Source organism: Photinus pyralis, unplaced genomic scaffold, assembly GCF_008802855.1.
Source record: "Photinus pyralis isolate 1611_PpyrPB1 unplaced genomic scaffold, Ppyr1.3 Ppyr1.4_LG2, whole genome shotgun sequence".
In the NCBI taxonomy this organism is placed as follows: domain Eukaryota; kingdom Metazoa; phylum Arthropoda; class Insecta; order Coleoptera; family Lampyridae; genus Photinus; species Photinus pyralis.
In genome coordinates, this window is record NW_022170403.1 from 16133429 (window position 1) to 16153985 (window position 20557).

Genomic DNA, 20557 nt, shown 5'->3' on the forward strand with positions numbered 1-20557 from the left:
ATTTTACGGATTTTATACCGGCCTCCCACAGGCCTCCAAAATGAGGACTATGGGCAGGAATAAAGTGCCATGTGGTGCCTTCAACAGCAAACGTTTTATTGATGTGATCGCCGTTACTCTTTAAAAATAAGCTCAATTCTTTCAGTAGCGAATTGGCTCCAACAAAATTGGTTCCGTTGTCGGAATACACGTGAGACGGTTTTCCTCGGCGGGAAGCAAACCGCCTGAATGTCATTATGAAGGACTCCGATGTTAGATTAGTCACCAGTTCCAAATGAACTGCTTTGGTCACAAAGCAGATGAAAAGGCATAAATAGCTCTTAGAGGTTTTGGCACCTCGGCCCTTGTGGTTTTTAATGAGGAAAGGACCTCCATAATCTACGCCAACGGTGGAGAATGGAGGTGCAGCTTGTACACGAGAAGGAGGTAAATCGGCCATGATGGGTTTTACCAGTTTGGGAGAGAATCTGAAACACTTCATGCATTTGTGTACCGTCTGCTTAGTTAGACTTCTTCCAGAGATAATCCAAAATTGGTTCCTAAGGGAATACAGAAGAAGCTGTGGGCCAGCGTGTAACAATCTCAAGTGCTCTCGGAGAGTGAGTAGTTTGGCCAATCGATGTTTTCCCGAGAGTACAATAGGGTGAATCTTATCAAATTGATAATTTGATTTGCGAAGTCTGCCACCAACGCGCAGGATACCTTCTGAATCCAAAAATGGATTCAGACTTATTATAGAGGAGGACCGCTTCAGGGGGCGATTTCGTCGTAGCTGATTCAGATCTTCACCAAAGGATTCGATCTGAGATATTTTTATCAGGCATAAAAGAGCGGCTCGAATTTCGAGTACTGTTAGAGGGCCAGTGATGCGATTTTTCATGACCACGCGACAATTATTAATAAATCGCAACAGAAATGCAACAACTCTTTCCAATCGAGATATATCGGAAAATTTGTCGATTAGATTAAATGATGTTGTAGTAATAAGCGAGTGAGTTTGAAGCTTGAACTCAGGTAGGTGTGGGAGTGAATCAGGTGGTTTTGGCCATGATGATTCACAGCTTGCGAGCCAGTCGGGCCCATTCCACCATAATTGAGTGGACTTTAAAGATTTTGGCGTGACTCCCCTGGATAGCAAGTCAGCAGGATTGCATTTGGTGGGAACGTGTCTCCAGATTGCGGAAGAAGTACGCTCCTGTATATCAGCGACTCGATTGCATATAAAGGTTTTCAATAGATTAGGGCTGGTTTTTACCCATCCTAACACTATTGTAGAATCTGACCAAAGGTACGTGGCGGATACTCTCATATTTAGCGAATTAATTACCTGTTCAACAAGTTTAGCTAACAGGACAGCGCTGAGTTCTAGTTTGGGAATGGTAAGGGGCTTTAGGGGCGCCACTTTCGATTTGGCACATAACAAACTTATATGAATTTTATTACTTTGATCAACAGATCTGAGGTAGATGCACGCGCCATATGCGCTGATAGAGGCATCACAGAATCCATGCAGTTGAATGTTAGTTGATCGAACGCATATGGAGTGCCTGGGTATTTGGAGTTCACTAAGCTCTGTTAATTCGCTCCTATAAGAGGACCACTTCAATAAAATCGGCTGTGGCTCCGGATCATCCCATCCTAATTTCTCCAGCCAAAATTGTTGTAAGAGTATTTTAGCACTAACGGTGCATGGACTGAGAAGGCCAAGCGGGTCAAACATTTGAGCAATTTGAGAAAGAATAGTACGCTTGGTTATCTTACTTATGGGAGCTGGTGAGATGGTGAAGGTAAAACTATCGGTTTGAAAATTCCAAATTAGTCCCAGAGTGATAGTATGATCATGGGATCCCAGTTCCAGTAAGCCTGGATGGATGTCCTCCTCGGGTAAGTGAGCCAGTACCCTTGGATCGTTGGAAATCCACTTACGAATCGGAAAGCAACCTTCACGAAGGGCATGTGAGACTTTAGAGGCGAGTACTTGGGCTTCAAAAAGATCATCGGCGCCAGTTAAGAGGTCATCGACATAGAAGTCGGACTTGATGATGCTTGACGTTTTGGAATCGAATTTTTCGATGTCTATTCCAATTTGATATAAACATCGGATGGCGAGAAATGAAGCAGATGCTGTACCGTACGTAACGGTGTTCAAGTCATAGGACAAAAGCGGCTCAGAGGGAACAGGTCTCCACAAAATGCGTTGCAGGGGTCTCTGATCTGGGTTTACTAGAACTTGTCGGTACATCTTTTCAATATCAGCTGAAATCCCGTAAGTATATTTTCGAAATCTCACCAATATAGAAAAGAGGTCCTGTTGTATGGTTGGGCCAACCATTTGAAAATCATTGATAGACCGTCCCGACGTAGTCGATGAGGAACCATTGAATACCACTCGAAGCTTGGTGGTAAGGCTTGATTCCTTCATCACTCCATGGTGGGGAAGATAATACGAAATGCCTCTAAAGGATGCATTTGAAAGTGACATGTGGCCTAGATTTTGGTATTCCTCCATAAAGGCAGTATAGCGCTCCAAAATGATGGGATTCATTTGAAGACGCCTCTCCAAAGCGAAAAATTGTCTTTGAGCCTTATTGTATGATTCTCCTAGGGTGTCGAGAGGAGCCTTAAAAGGAATGTCGACAATAAATCTTCCGTCTTCATCTCGTGAGACGGTTTTCGTAAAGTGGGTCTCGCATTCCGTCTCCTCAGCTGAATGTACCTTGTCAGAAGGATAGCTTTCTAATTCCCAGAATTTGGCTAACTGTTCAGGAAGATCGTTTAATACACTCAAATTGCATTGCGATTTGGTAGAAGGGATGGCACCTATAGGGCCAGAAATTACCCATCCCAGTTGGGTTTTTTGTAGAAGGGGCATGTTTGGGCCTAACCTTATTTGACCCGCGCATAATAAAGAAAAGAATAGAGGCGATCCGATTAACATATCAATATTTCCGGGAGTATTGAATGATGGATCAGACAATTTGATGTTTTGGCAGTTTGATGTTGCAGTTAAAGCGGAAACTAGGCATTGTGCCAGTGATCTCTTCAAGAATCAAACAAGAAACGTCCTCTTGAAAACCCGAATATTGAGATCGTAAAATTACACAACATTTTGATCGAATAGTGGATGATAATTTACTTAAACCTGACACCGTAACGTTAGCATTTTCGACGTTCAGCTTCAATTTCTGACAAATGCTAGCGCGAATGAAATTAGACTGCGAACCAGAATCTAATAAAACACGAATTGTGTGTGCCGCTCCAGTAGAATCAAGAATTTGAGCTGAAGCGGTTGGTAGAAGAACTTGAATGGTGTTCGTGCAAAATGCAGCAATACTTTGACTTGGTTCATCGTTATTGCTACTAGAAGGATTGGACTCTATTTTCCGCCCAGTAGGCGCCTCTTGGCTAGCAGGACCAGAGCTTAGGTGCAGCAGGGAATGATGCCGCCCCTTGCAGGTGCGACAGCTGTATTTAGAAGTACACTGAGTTATCATATGACCCTTGTACAGACAATTCAAACATAGTTTTAATTCTTTAACTTTGGCAATTCTTTGAGATGGAGAAAATTTTAGAAAATGCTCACAAGAATTGAGTGTATGGGAGTCTTTGCATAAGATGCATATTGGAGAATTCATCACAAAGGATTTTGACATTTGAGGTTTTCCTTTGGCGTATACTGGCGTAGGGGTAGATTTCGAATCCGATTTGGATTGCAAGCTATCTAGCAAGTTTGCAGTGTTTGTTAAGAAAGTTTTGAACTCGTCAAAGTTCGGTATTGCGGTACCAGCATCATTTTGGTTTCTTTCCCATTGGCGTAATGTGGTAGAATCTAGTTCGTGAGACATTATATATATGATGGTAGTTTCAAATAATTGGGCGTCGGAGGCTAGCGAGCGTAAAGCGGTGACGTGTTTGAATAATGCATCAGAGATCTTTCTTAATGCGGGAGACGCCTCCTTGACACAGGATTCTAAATCTAGTATAGATCTTAAATGATTGCGTATTAGCATGCGAGGCTGATCATACCTGGCACAGATTGCTTTCCAAGCAACTTGATAGTTGCCGGCGGAAAATTGTAGCGATTTGATTACCTGGCTTGCGTCGCCAGTAAGGCTGGACTTCAGATAGTGTAGTCGTTGAACGTCGTTTAGCTCCTCATTTGAATGAATGAGGCTGTTAAAAATTTCCCTGAACTCTATCCAGTTTTCTAAATCACCACAGAATTTAGGAATTGATATCTTAGGCAGATTAAAAAATGGGTTCTTGTGGGAAGAACTGTTAACGCTTCTCGCATCGGAATTGCACGACGGAGATATTGAAATGCGTTCAACTTTTGCTTTGTTGAGCAGCAATTTCGCGAATGAAGTCGCTTTAAAATAAGTAGATTCAAATTGTGCGTGGTGACATTCGTCGTCGCTCACATCAGAGACCAAATTAATAATTTTACTATGAGTCTCATCGTATTCCTTCATCAAGGGCGTTATAGCCTCCAATCTATCTTGGAGCTCAATTGCATCTTCCTCGGTAACCGTATCGTTATTAAGTTTTGAAATAAATGTTTGAAATCGCGTAAGCTTAGATTTAATTTGACCCCTGGCTTTCTTTAATTCGTCAGCCATAATGAAATAGAACACAATATTTTCACAATACGCTAATTTAAATTTAACTAGAATAGCGGCGACCAACAGACAATAAAATAATTGTAACACAACGAAATTTAAATCGTAAAATATTAAAGAAAAAGGACCTGATGGAAGCCGGTATGCAGATTTGCTAACAAAAGTTACTGTAAACGAGAAATTTTAAGAACTCTATTGTTACGAAATATTTTCGAAGTACCCGTATTTAAAAATACAAATTTAGCACTAATGCAATCTCTGAAGTTCGGCGAAATTTACATAAAGGAAATAATGAAAGGAATTTTACCTGGAAGGACCAAGAGGCAACGGCAGCTTACGGATGAGACCAAGTAGACGGCTTAACTTTTCGATCTTGTAGATTTTTTCTTGTAAGTTGAACTTCACTTAATGCACGGAATACGCGATTTTGATTAATACGCGCACACGCATATGTATATCCGGCTCGAAGGACCAAATGTTGTGTGGTAATTACCTTTGCAGTGGCAATTTACTGAACTCGTGGGGTCCACAATCCCACTGTGATAATTTGCGGCTATCACCAAAAAAATAATGTACTTTACATTGATTTGTAGAACTTTGCGGCGTCTAACCAAAATAAAACAAATAGGTAGCGTAATAACAATTTACGACATTTAATTAACAAGAAATATATACATTGAGGTGAACAAAAAGGTGCTTACTGTTCAGCAGTTCGAAACCGACTCTGCTTCATTTAGGGATACTTGTCCCTGAAATCTTAAAACTACCGTTAGGCCTTGTCGAAATACCAAGAAGGTCTCTTCTAAATAAAATACTAGGAAATTCTCAACAACTAAAAGGTCTTTTGTGAAAATACTAAGAAATTCTCAACACAGTAGTAGTGGAAAACTTCATCATTGTAGTAGTTCTGGGCCTTGAGTGGTGCTGGTTCTTCGGGTGGTCTCGTTTTTTCAGTTCAGTGTTCTCCTGAGTTGTTCTCAAGTCAGCAGGATAGCATTATTTGCTTTTGTTTGTGAAAATGACCGAAAACAAAAACAAAACTTGAACAAAACGCATCTCGCTTGATGGAAACAAGAGTTTGAAAACACAAACTCAACTGTCCGTTTAGTGGAAAACCGGCATTAGTACCGCAGTCCAGCTTCAACTGAACTATGCCACACGGGCCGGCAAACTTAATTATCTGATGACAAATAGTGAAGAGGTATTACAAATCTTTTTTCGTTAAATACATTTAATTTAAAAAAGGCTTTAGGACTTGCACTTAACATTGAGTCCACAACGCTTTCTAAAAAGCGCGATAATGTGTTTTCGTTCCCACCACAGTTCATGAATCATTGCAAAATCGTTTCTATAACTACTTTGGTTGTTCAATGATATCCACCAAATTTCTAATACAGTTGATATGCGTATAAAATGAAAATAGGAAAAGAAACGCGCGAATTTACTACATCCAATTAAGGATATTCCTTTTTTGCCAAGTATGTGGAACTCGTTTCACAGTCTCGTAATAATAATAGCGTGAGCATAGCCTTTTGGCATTGGGTTACGCTGGCATGGTTTGAATACTAATTGGTTTATTCAAAAATTATTGAAATATGAAAACGGAATGCTCAAACATCTGCGCGAGTTAATGGTGTCAACAAATTTATAAATGTGAAAATCGTGGATGAAGATGAAATAGGGGAACAGTCATTGTAAACGTGCTAATCGTTTCATTCAGCACGTGATCAATTTCAACCATTTTGCAAGCGGAAATCGTATAATAGTCACCCCTCACTATTAAAGCGTGCCCCGTGTAACAAAAAATGAGTAGATGACACTAATAATGGATTACAGCAGGCATCTTCTACCATATCTGCTTGTAATGGACATAAAGCGATGGTCTTATTCTACCCTAATTTTATAAAACATATTTTATGTATAAGTGTCTCAAAAGACGTTGTAAGTACGGTACTACGAAATCTGGCTAAAGTAAATATCTGGGGTTCCTCTTTTATTTACCGTCTTGGATGTGTAGCTGTCAAATGGAAATAAAGGGGGTATTAAGCGCGGCTGACAGCCGGCAGGGCAGGATAGGGTCGCTAAATGGATTAGATCCAGACAGGGGGAATGGAAAAATATTACACAACTAACGATGATAAAAAGGCGCCATTTTAATTCTCCGCGAGTGTGGATCAGCACGGATTTTTCCCTTCGCTTTTCTTTCATTTGAAGGGGAATTTTAATGATATGCTTTACACTCGCATAATATTCTTACCTCACAACCACCCTCCGATTTTTAAAAGATCAAAACAATTTTGTGATCCTTCGAAACGCAATGCAGTGAAAATCCATTGACGTATCTTATTAATTAATTAATTAATTACGTTATAGACAAATGCAATTGAAATATTATTTGTGTACTCAAATGTGGCCTATTTGCATCATGAATGTATTCATTGTGAATATAAAGTGAGATAAATTGATTATCCAACTTTGCACTGGCTTGATGCCTGCCCCAAATTTATGGTTTACTCAATTATTATAACTGCTTGTTGGGGTAAACCGCATATAGCTACCGATTATATCTAAATTGCCTTTATATTAGTATACTCGTGGCGAACGATGTTTTTTTAGCACACGACACGCGTGCATTATTGATTGGACAAAATAAACAACACGACCACTAAGAGATTGCTATGTCCAGATATCCTTGTGGGTTTTTAGTTACAAAACGAAAATGAAGTAAAAAAAAGGTGCTAAATTCTTGACATAACAGCTTCCCAGCGCAAACCAAAAATTGCACCTCTTCAAAAAATTGTAACACTTCCCACGAAAGTTTATTTTCCGATGTAGATTAAGAATATTCAATAAAGAGTGTATGTTTTTATTTGCAAAAATTAGTTGCTATACACTTAACCCTTAAGGAACAGTTATATTAAAATGTGTATAGCATCATTAAATGGATCCCTCCATATGAGGAATATTTTATATAAATTATTTCTTCTCCGGTAATGGACTTTCTCGGGATAAATAGGACACCCTTTATATAAATTAATTAAGTAACCTTAAAATGAACTGGTTGTCGTAGCTCACAAAGGAAATGTCCACTACATCCTCGGCTACACTCCAATTCGTTTGGCTTATGCAGGTTTAGTTAGTGTTAGTCCCCTGAAACTGATATCTTTTCTAGGCAAAAATGATTGCTTCAAAACTGTCTTATATAACTCGCTATTTATTTTCATGCTGTTCCAAATTCCTCGGACAAAAACGCAGTTTATCCTTTATTAAATCCATAATTGTAATTAGTTCACATCTAAGTGCTCCATCTATGAGATCAATTAGCTGCCACGAGCAGAAGTAGGAGCTTTAGATTGGGATTTCTTATTGAAATCGTCAACAGCTTTAACATCTCATAACAAACCTTTAGCACTTTGCATCCATCAATCCTATTTATACTGAGTACCAAGGCCTTGGTTAAGTATATAAGATTTTCCTTGTCCACAAGTAAACCTAATGTGGCGCTTTCATACTTGAATTTAGCGCCAACAGAGTCACCGCTGACTGTTCTTCAGAGAGAATAGATAGAGTGACATTATTCTATTGTCAGGTAATTTTGAGTTGTGAATATTTTCAATAAATGTTTAAAGAAATTGTCAACATACACGACACATAAATATGTATCTATTGTGGCTCCTGTAATGAAATTTACCAATTACTGTAGAAATTATTATAAAAATACTCCATCCACGCACTACACATTCGCAGGAGGGTAGATTGTGTATGTGTTTTTTAGTTTTTAGCTAGTGTTTGGTTTGTTGAAACCAAATTTAAGTATAAGTACTATAACAGTGGATTAAGCAAGCGCTGCGTCCACTCGAACCCGCATAAACGGCCAGCTAGCTCAGGGTTGTAGAATAAAAAGCCTTGAGATGCTTCACAGCGATTGAGTAGATTGGGCCAGCTTGCAACATACCATAGAATTGAGCGCCACCCAGCTTCTTTAAATGTATAACTCTCCCTGTATCAAACTGGAAAGATACAAGAGAGTAACAATGAAATCCAGTAAAATATTGATATATTGTTCTACAACCATAAGCAAAATCAAATCAATAACTAAATTAAATTGAAATTAAACTTTCCATGCCCATGCAAAATAAATTTCCATATATCAAAACTTTAACGTGAAAATTGAACAAAAATCCCAATTAAATCCCCTAACTCAATAATGATCGCGTAAGTCGCGGTGCTGATTTCCGCAATAATTTCCAAGAAGTAAAATTATATCTCGAGCATCGGTGATGAAAGTACAAGCACACATAACATAAGAACAAAATAGAAAGCTTATTGTACCTAACCAAATTCGGGATCGATTACGATGAAAAAACACGACGGCCTCGGATGGAAATCCGCATGTTCAAATATCTATATCCTTGAAAAGGTGACCAAGAATTACAACTCGTTTTAACTCCAGCTTATTCGGGTTGACTCACTGCCCTAGTTCCTTATCTATGGCCAAGCATCGAGATTAACCTCCAAACAAAATGATAATCCAAATTCACGTAGATATAAGAAGAGTGGATGCAACATTCCAGTTACTAAAATTTAAACTCGAACCTAAAACTGACACTATAGCTTGAACCACAAATTAAAACCCTGAAAGAAACTATATTTAACACCTCACTCTAACGGCGCACTCAACATACGTCCAACCAATAAGAAGGTTACTCATCAAAAAATTAAATTACAGCAACAACCTAAAAAAATGCATTAAACAGGCGGACAAAATTGCCGTACTTACGTAATTAGTGAAACCCAAGGTAATATAGCCTCCGCAAACCGCAACTAAATCGCGATGCACAATATATAGGTTCAATCGCCAGAAATGCCAGAATAATTATTTATAATTGGAAATTACAATTAGAACTTCATGGTTTTCAGCATGCTTGTACTAGAATGCCCGGAAAAGGAAATTAAAAAGCAAACAGAATGCGTGTTGAGGCATGCGTGGAAAATTCCACCGACAGGCGGCGCTATAATTTAGGTATGCTAGCGAATCTCAAACAATTAATTAGAATGACCGTAAAACAAAATTAATCCGTACTTACGAACTGTTTCAATACCTACTCAATTTCGAGTTCGGGAAATATTACTTTTCTTATCGCATACATTTTAATGATTAAAAATACAAGTCAAGGTTCTTATTGCTCTTTGATATATAATAATTATTGTACAACCCTCCCACTGGTAGAGATTCGTTTTTTTTACTATTATAGCCTATTGGCAACGATGGGTCACAAACGGTGGCAGAGTTTAGTGTCCAATTAATTTTATTAAGGTAGGTACATTGAATCAACCTTTTAAAAGTGATCAAAACAAAAAATAAATAAACCAATAAATTAGTAAGTAGTGTATGTCAAAAAAAGTTCCAAAAACATTAATTTAGTTAACAAATCTTAATGATAGAAATATTAAGCTAAAGGCACTTCAAGCATTAATAATGAGACCGTAAGGGAAACACGCCGCACTCAGTTTGCGTGAAGAAATTAGAGCCGTGAACATGACAAAACAACGCCTTTCGTAAACAACGAGAGAATAAGGGGGAAAGAAAATCTAGAAAAGAAACTATACCCTCGAGGTGCAATTACGTTTCAGATCTTTCGAGCCCCTTTACAAAGTCATTTGGCTTTTTCAAATATAAGTAAGACAAAAGCGGTCGTTAAGAGAAAAATACTTTACTCAGTTTTGAACCGTGGCGCCGCCGCCTTCTTAATTTAATTTAGTCTGAGTTACAGTTATGTTCGCGCCAACAGACTCGAGGAAATTTAATTTGGGGTAGTTAGTATCGTCGCAACTTGATTTGTAGCGCAGTAATGGAACTCTATTACTTCTAATTATCAATAAGTTTACTTTTTTTAATCTACGTAGCAGTCAAGAAACCGTCTACTTTCATTTCGTTTCAGAAGTGAACCGAAATTCGGGAGTAATGTAATTTTATAGTTAGCTACCACTACCGTGTTTACTCTAATAGAGTTAGTGTGTTTGTATTCACTCATCGTATATTTCGCTTAGAGCTTTTCATGCTATATGCTAATACCGTTTATTTAATCCATTGCGCTGTGGTAAAATATTAGTTAATATGAAATGTATTCATAATTTCGTTCGCGTTAAATTTACCCCTATTCCCTTTTTCGTCTGTGGCAAATTTTCCTTAAGGGCGAATATTTTGAGAGCAAACTTTGGTGGGTAAATTTTCAGGGAGATTTTTCCGCAAATATTGCGATAGTGAACTAATGATATTAAGCATTATCCATTCGACGCATTAACAAAAGTTTCAGCACCAAAACTTGTTAGCCATGGAAGATGCACTTGCTACTTTTAAATGACTAGCATCAAAAAAGGAATTCCTTAAAATATTAATTTACAGGATCCTTTCAAAATTCTCCCCGTCCCCTTCCTTTAGCGCGCCTCGACACTAAACTTATCCCCAAAACACCGTCGTAGAATTTTAAGTGTGCAATTTGCAAGATGCACTTTCCGGTTTTATGTTTAGATCGATGCCAAGAAATGTTAACAGATAAATTCTTTCATGCATATTGCATAATACAACTTGAATTCTCGAAATGGTCACCTTCTCTTCGGAATAAATATTAGAAGGGTGCTGATATCCTGTCAACCGAAAATTATTCTTAACCCAAATCGACATCGTTTATTAATTTGTGTTAAATATAAAAGGCTTTGAGAACAACCTTTTTACTTATTTAGTGGAACGATTGGAAGGTTTGTATGTCGCTCTCAACGTGCCTTGATTCTAAACGGTTTTATTCCTGACATGGACAAATTCCCTAGGGCAAATAAAAGCTTCATCGAGCCGTGACGCAGCAGAGAAATTACCCGGAACACGCGGAGAGATCGTAAAACTGCAGAGCTTCTATGACCTATTTGATCTCGACGGTCGCCTCATTTACTGGATTATTAACACTGCATTTCCAGCAGAAATTCTCTTTGTGCTAATGGAGGTTTGCTTTAAACTTTTTAATGCTTTCATACATTTTATAGGAATCATAATGTCGTTAAGAATCGAAATTTTTCGTCTTTCAATTTAAACGAGTGATGTAACTCCTTTTAACCTTTCCTCAGCTAAATACATACCTACAGTTTCTAATATAACTCTATAGACTGCAAAACTCTACTAGTACTAAATTAATTTGATAAATATCCTATTCTCTACCATTAATGCAGATTAAGCACTAGAACAGAAACCTTTTCACATTTTAATATATGCTCTAACATTTCGCTCTAACGAAAATCCACTTGCCCAGATGCTCGTCATACAAAGAATCTGATTCTGCCTAAATTAAGATAGCGGATAGAAATCTTCGGATGGCTCTGTAAAACATGGCGGCAGTTTCCGTTCTCGTGAAGAGGCGGAGAAGTTTCAAATCAGAATCCCACTGAAAAGAATTGTTTCGAATAATTCGAAGTACATGCATGCTTTATTGGGTGTGTTGAGTTTGCTTTATTTAGGGGTCTGAAATGATCGACAGTTTTGTCCCAAAAAGTGCCAAAAAAGAAATATTACTTAATATAATCGGATGTTTCTCGTGGGACTACTACTGTTTCCTTTGTTCGGTTATATACATTTTCTCATTTTCGGCTTGTTCCTAATTATATCACTCTGAGAGTAGGTACTTATCATTAAATTTCTTGTAAAATAAGTCTACTCTTTTTATCTGTAACCGTTATGAAATTAATTTTTTTACAGAATACGCATCCAATTCCACGTTGAGCACTTGATTGAAATGCAATCAGCAGTTAACGAGGTCCATTTAATTTAAAAAAATGTGGGCAGCCATCCTGTAGTTAAAGCAATTCAGATCTTGATTATATGTTGTAAATTTTATCAACATCATTTGCAAAAAGAACCACTTTGTAAGTTATGGGTTCTTAGTTTTCTCTTTAGGCCAATTCCTTGAGACCTTTATTAGCAATTTGTATCGGTTAATTGATTCTATTGTTTGATTGTATTTGAACTATTTTTCTGGTATATATAAATTAGACGGCGATTCAAAATCATTACAATTTTATAATAGCGTATCAGTTTACAATACACTTTCAATAGGCAACTGCCACATTGCGGTTAAAGCGTCAAATTAAACTATCGTAAACTTAAACAATAGCAATTACGATGACAATAACCACAATTTCCACGGTCGCTCCACACGGCTACTATTTTAATTATTTCGCACATTAATAAGGTACCGTAATTTCCGCATCGTATTATTACATTCGTGAATTTAAACAATGGCGTAATGAGAATCATGACTTACGCCCGTGTTGCTACTGGTCGTTAATTATTCTTCGTTTTAACGTATTTGTGTCCCGAAAGTGAAATTTATTGCTTATTTCTTTACAGAGAAGTTCGATATCCCCCGCAGAACGAGAGAAATACAGACCACGAACTTCCCCCGAACCAGATCATAAGAAAATAAAAAAGGAAGAAAAGGATTTAGGACACGTAAGTATTAAAGTACGTATACTTATAAGAATTTTATTAATCGTTGTTCGTTGTGTGTGCTTTATTAATTTTTTGCAAATCGACCGAACACCGAACCCAAAAATATCATTACGAATTGATTAGTAGTACAATTAAAGTAGGGAAGCGTGTTCGAGTATTTAATTAAAATTATATTATATCCTTTTAATTCTAACATGGCAGAGTACACCTACTGAGTTTAGTTAGACACGTACGCTGCAGGGAATCGACACGGTATGTGCACATTGTGTTGTATAGGTTGTGAAATGTAATTTAATTGCCTATTCTTGAATTGGAATGTTTATTTGAAGAAAACATTCGTCTTTTGGCACACCTAAATCAAAATGTTATTCATCCTGTCAATTTTAAAAGTGACCAGCGGGAATATTTTGGATACGTAATATGATATAAAAAAACTCAGAAAATGATAAGAGAAGTGGAAGAACAAAAATAGTATGAATATATTTATATATAAATAATGCTAAATATGAATGACGTCTCGGCACTATTCTCTGCCGGCTATGCTCACAATGCCGCATATAATAAATAAATAAAATAATGGACTGCACGCCTACTATGAAACTACGTCGACTGTGGGTAGAAGACCTACTATTGATTGAATTGAACTAATAAAGACAATACATTACATACTGTAACGTAAATTTAATTAGGTGCTCTATTTATTACAACTAATTAACAATAAATTTATAACAGTTTTAAAATGAATTGTTTTATAACAGTTAAAATATTACTTATCACTCACACATACACAATAAACAGCGTGAAGCGTTGATTGTGAAACTGAACTGAAACGCAATTCGACTTGCTTATATAGAATACTCGAGTGTTCCCGAATGTTGTTAACATTCTAGAACAAAATACGTCATATTTTCGAAAACATTACGTCACATCCGCATTTGTTCTTTATTGTCGAGGACTAATCTTTCATGGCGCCTCCATGCCTACCGAGATTTCTGGAATATTCGATACACTGCCTCCTTCTTAAAACGGACGACGGTTGTAGCGGAGACACAGTTTCACGCAATTCTTGTACCTATAACGCGAAATTGATGGCAGTACTTGACGATCCCTTCGTGCACTTCCATTCTTGAAGAAAAAAGACCGTCTTACGAATCGATTGCGGGGTTCCTCTGTGGTTAAAGCAACAGACAAATAATATTTCGATCCCGGTACCTTGGAATACTACCTCCAGCATATTGCGCACGATATGCCAGTCCAACTTACCTATCAAGGCCGCATTCGATCTTTGGATTTACCAACGTGGCAACGCCGTGAATTTAGTTGTTGTCGAAAGTACCGTAGTGCATTTCAAAAATCTTCGTATCCAGGTTTATCATAAGACTGGTATTTTGTTGCCAGATAAAGAAATCGTCCCTGCTCCCGTAGAAAACACGCTTACCAACCTAGGGATGTTGGTGAATTTCTCTTAAGCCCCCAAAGCGTACCGGGGGCTCGTTCTGCCCCGCGTATGGAGCCAACCGATTTATGTGCACTACCACTTGTTATATTAAGCCGTTTATTCTTTTCACGACTGTATACGGTGCTTCTCAAGCTCTTTGTCATTTCGGAAATAGCCCGCGTCTCCTTTGCGGACGATACAACCAAACCAGATCTCCAGGTTGATAACCACCAACTTGGGCCTTCACGTCGGCCGTACCGCTCTTTCATTCTGTGACTAGCTAACTGCATATTATCACGAACTTTGTCATGGATGGCGCATTTCTGTCACAAGTTCTCCACGTACTCGTTAACTCCCCACGGTTTCTTCCTGGCCGAGTCTTGTGCCAAATTTTAAATCACACGGCAACCGGAATTTCCTCCCAAATAACACGGAAGCTGGGCTCTCTCCCGTACTTTCTTGCACCTGTTCTGGTTTTGCGAATGCCCAATAGTTGACACAGGCTTTGGAATAGCCCCAACCTAAATTTCATCTCTGGTCAGAGTGTAATTCGAGGGGTACTCCAAATCTGCTAAAAAGAACGTCTACTACAGTTGTCGCTTCTTGATTTACTGATATGCTTCTGTCAATTTGCTGAAATAGTCCATGGCCACCAGTTTCCTGTTTCCAGCAGCTGTCTCTAGGAAGAGGCCCGCTCAGTGACTATTCTTTCAAATGGGCTACCCACATTGTATTGCCTCATTGGTGCTTTCTTCGTTCCTACTGCTGCGTTGCTTGTCGCACATTTTCTGCACCATTCCTTCACATCTTGTTTGCAATTTACCCAATAGAATTTTTTCCCGCACCTTAACCAGAGTTTTAGTCACTCTTAGATGTCCCCTCTATATACTATCGTGTATCTGTCGTAGTACTTCATATTTTTGCTCTCCACTATCACTAGCTGTACATTTGCGGTCGTGCCATCATCATTTTTTAGAACCCTTTTACGAAGACCATCAGAAGTAACGAGTTCCACTGAGCCCAATACGCCTTTAAAACTGGACCATATCGACACAAATCACTGTCACTTTCTTGAGCTGTCCGGAGTGCTAGAGGTGTCCAATTATCAGTCAAAAGTGAAGTGCGTCGTGCTTTTTGATCTTCACATTTGTGTTCCAGAACTAGCATCTCGATAGTTTCTGCCATTTTCTTCGCCAATCTACTCTCACACGTTTTTAAACGTCTAAATATAAGCGCTCGTTAACTATATGGTCAAAATAGAACAAATTCCGGGGGGACAACTCCACGAAAAATTGTGTTCGTCTTCACATTGAACTCCACTTTCTTTGGTTTGGGCACTGGGTGGACGCTTGCTTGGTTCCTAGGTCATCCTCTGTAAAAACTTTGGTCGGATCACTTTAAATCTCTTTGCTTAAACCGTTGAGTGAAGGATTCACTCAACGCTTAAACTCAATTTTTTAATCCTGTTTGCGAACAGAAGGGCCAATTTATTAATTTCAAGCTACTTAATTGGTTTTGGAAAAATATAGGAGATGCCTTTTATTATTATAACAGTAATGCTCCTTCTATTTGTTTTTCTTGTGTTTTTAATAGTCCTCCGAATCAGACTTCTATTCTCAATTGGGAAAATGTGGGAAACAGTGACACGAGCGTTTATAAAATTAAGTGTCTTGGTTTTCACTGTCGAAGCCCGGAGATATGTCTTAATTCTTCCATCGACGTACGAGGGTTTGTTGGAACATGAGCTTTATAGATTGTTTTCCAAAAGATCCTTTTGATTTGCAACTTGCTCGTGTTTCGGGTTTTTTGTTAACCATAACTAGGCACTCGACTTAGGGTCTTTTACATGATAATGAAGATAACGGTAAGCAACTAACAAAGCCGACATAGCGATTTGCTGAAGCCCCTAGGATTATTGCTTTAAATTTCATTTGAGTTAGTCTAACCCGTTGAGAAGCAAGAGTGGAACACGGAGCGTTTACGAATGAAAAAATTTAGAGGTAGTTTTTGTTTTTCTGACCGCCTCTCAAAACACCATGGGGTGATGTCAACTTACTTTTGCGAGATCTTCCTACTGGCCACTTTTAAAACGCGGTATGTAATTTAACCCCTTTGTCTAGCTAAACCTATTGAAGTGTGAACGATGACAATAATTTCACAAAAAAATGGCTATATGTACTGTTAATTGCGTACATTTTAATGGTTCCATTTGCAATTTTAATTTGATTTTTATTTACCAGTGATTTATCTCAGTAACACGATCGGATAAGTGATAAATAATTGAATTAACAATATTTACAACGTTATAAAAGCGGCATAAACTGCCAACAAAAATAATGACCCTTAACAATCCAGTTGATTAGCAATATAATCGGACGTTGTTTTCGCTTTGATATTCATAACCCATAAAACCATCCATTTCCGACGTCAAACGTGAATATACGTTGTATTAGCATTGTAATTGCTTTTTTATACTGAATTCATTTAAGTTTACCAAATTTGTTCTCGTTAATGCGAGATTGATAGTGACCCAATTATGAAATGGTTTCGTACCAAGCAGATGGTTTAGAACATATAAAGCAAACAATTCTGTTTGCACTTTTATGACAATCGTAAGTGCTTTTCACAGCTTCAGCTATAAACCTCGAGCGCTATAAACTGGTGGTAGTAAACACAAAGAGTGTTTTAGTATAATGTAAAACGTCGTTCAATGTACGGCAGTACTTCTTCATAAGTACCTTTGAAGTGGATTTTCTAAGTTGGGAAGCTGCATGACCTGAATCAGCAAATGGAAGTAAACTGATTTTTATCATGAACGATTAATGTTATTTATATTCGCATGTAAACTACAAATTTAAGTGCATTTTAAGTTTACGATTATACAGCTTTTATGGCTTTTCATATTTTTTATTCGTATAAAAACGTGAATAGGTTCCCTTTTATTCTCAATAACACGCTTCGCTTTATAATCGAAAATTGTTTGACATTATTTCTTCCAATGCGTGTTATTCACATAAAGCAATATTCAATTCAACAAATAAATGAGTTTGTAACACTTGTTAGTTAGTCAAAACATCTATGCACGTAAAAAGGCAGAATTACCAGTAGACAGTCGGTAGAGTTGTGTTGCACCGCATCCAATCAGTGATTGATTAGATGTCCGAGTCATTTAGCACATTTAAATTAACCCAAATCCATGATTGCAGCACAGTGATGGCGAGAAAAGTGATCAAGATTTGGTGGTAGATGATGCATCGGAAGATCCCGTATCGCCACCTAATGGGACAAGTTCACCAAGAGAAAATGGTATTGACAAACTAACGGTAAAAAAAGACCACCCCGGTCCTCATAGTCCCAGATCGGGAACGTCCAGTAATGCCTCTACTCCATCCACTAAAAAACTAGATGGGGATAAACCATCAACCCCAATATCTAAATCAATTACACCAACCTCTGGAGTTCCATCGGGATCGTCGTCCAGTGGTAGTGGACTAAAACCTGTGGTGAAACCGCCGAGTTTAGGCCAATACCCACCATACCTTGGTGGTATGCCCAATGGTAACTTTGTAACCTTTTTAATACTGATGTCTAATGGTTGATTATCAAGGTGCTGCTCATGATTTGCAAGCGGCCGCGAGCGCGTATGGACCTTTGCACAACAATTTACCTCCCACCCTCAACAACTACCCGCGGCCCCCTCTGCAGGTGGGTTACGACCCTCATTCACAAATGAGGGCACCTGTAGTGCCAGGATTAGGTGGAATACCAGGCGGAAAACCGTAAGTACTGCCAACATTGATACTCGAAATTACCAAATCCATTTTAGTGCTTATTCCTTTCATGTAAGTGCCGATGGCCAAATGCAGCCGGTTCCTTTTCCGCCAGATGCTTTAGTGGGGCCTGGGATTCCAAGGCATGCACGTCAAATCAACACACTAAGCCACGGAGAAGTAGTTTGCGCAGTAACAATTTCCAATCCGACTAAATACGTTTATACGGGAGGGAAGGGATGCGTAAAGGTTTGGGATATAAGTCAGCCGGGTTCAAAAAGTCCAGTTTCACAACTTGATTGCCTGGTGAGTGTTATGATCTCGTGTTTGCATTATTTGTTAAGGCGTCTCACTTGCAGCAAAGGGATAACTACATCCGTTCGGTCAAGTTGTTGCCGGATGGAAGAACGCTAATTGTGGGAGGAGAAGCTAGTAATCTGTCTATATGGGATTTGGCTAGTCCTACGCCTAGAATCAAAGCCGAACTAACCTCCAGCGCACCGGCATGCTACGCTCTCGCGATTAGCCCCGATTCAAAAGTTTGCTTTAGTTGTTGTTCAGATGGAAACATTGCGGTATGGGATCTACACAATCAAACTCTCGTTAGACAGTTTCAAGGACACACGGACGGCGCTTCGTGTATCGATATATCTGCGGACGGTACAAAATTATGGACGGGAGGCTTGGACAATACCGTACGAAGTTGGGATTTAAGAGAAGGGAGGCAGTTGCAACAGCACGATTTCAGTTCGCAAATATTTTCTCTTGGCTATTGTCCTACAGGCGAATGGTTGGCTGTCGGCATGGAAAATTCAAATGTTGAAGTTTTACACGCATCTAAACCTGATAAGTACCAGCTGCACTTGCACGAAAGTTGCGTGCTTAGTTTACGATTTGCCTCATGTGGAAAATGGTTTGTCTCAACAGGGAAGGATAATTTACTCAATGCCTGGAGAACGCCATATGGGGCCAGCATATTTCAGGTATGTTTATATCTCATGAAGGCTTTAATACAATTTCCCCTATTTAGTCTAAGGAGTCTTCAAGCGTGCTTAGTTGTGACATATCAACTGATGATAAGTATATTGTGACAGGATCTGGCGATAAGAAAGCAACAGTGTATGAAGTCATTTACTAATGTTAATTTGAGGTAGTTACATTTATTTAAATACTCATCAATTTGTAAATATAAAATTAAGATGTAGATATACTGACAGAGTCGATTCCTCTGCTACTGACATTTTTTCTAAATTTAGTGGCTGCTTTTTCATAGGTCAATCGCACTTAATGTATCATAAAAACGACTCTGTTATAAAATGTGATAATTAAAACAATGGAGTTATTACCCATTAGCCAGTTACTATAAAATTTGTACTTTATTGATCTCTTAATGATATACTTTTAGTGTTTCTATTTGTACAAAATTGTGTTCTATGATTAGTACTTGTACATAAAATTAGCGACTTAATTTTTTATTAACTGAATTAGAATGTTGATTGTATTTATTAACTTCAATTTGTTTATTACCTTGATTCTTTTATTAATTGTTGTTTACAAAACGATTTTTTACAAATACTTATAGCTACATCATCTGGAAATATGTGTTCTATTATAGAATATTTGCTACAACTGTAGGGGTGTGTACATTTTCGGCATGTATTAGTAAAAAATTGTTTCGTCTTATTAGGCAAAAACAATGTCTTACTATAAATGTGACTGTGTACGAAGTGGATAGAATGCAGTACTTAGGAAATTTATATGAACATTTATCTAAGGGGAAATCCTTTCATTTTATAGCTTTGTATTTGTGCTACAGCATGTACTTACAAGAAGTTACATGTATGTAAATGTGAATACCCCTTATATGATAATAATTCTTAAAATACACATTTTACGTTATACTCCTGTGTACATATATTAAACTTTTATATTATTGTTTTTATACGTTTGTCTTTTACTGGAATGCTCCTGTTAGTTTTGCTACATGCTATATTCGCATATGGAATACGTGAAACGGTACATTCCTCCCTGGTTCTCTCTACTTCTACTTCACACCAACCCAACCCAGCGTAAATTTATAACTACTCTGCCAGTAAAAGGTACAGAATCGTTAGTTTGTTATTGATTGTTTTGACAAAAAAGGGTTGTTTTGCAAAACGATAGATATTGAAACACTTCCAAAAGTGGCAAGGGTAACTTCACAATGCCCAAGTACTCTAACAGTTTTCAAACC

General features: G+C 38.0%; 1 protein-coding gene across 1 annotated transcript in view; it reads left to right on the top strand.

Moving 5' to 3' along the window:
• Positions 1 to 20268, top strand: part of LOC116163440 (transducin-like enhancer protein 4) — a gene marked incomplete in the record, with an annotated part of 32771 nt that extends 12503 nt beyond the window's left edge. The window contains 6 exon segments of the mRNA XM_031477348.1: positions 13015 to 13128; positions 17761 to 18112; positions 18162 to 18333; positions 18381 to 18630; positions 18684 to 19307; positions 19355 to 20268. Of these exon segments, the coding sequence (XP_031333208.1) occupies positions 13015 to 13128; positions 17761 to 18112; positions 18162 to 18333; positions 18381 to 18630; positions 18684 to 19307; positions 19355 to 19462 (1620 nt within the window).
• Positions 20269 to 20557: the final 289 nt, after the last annotated feature.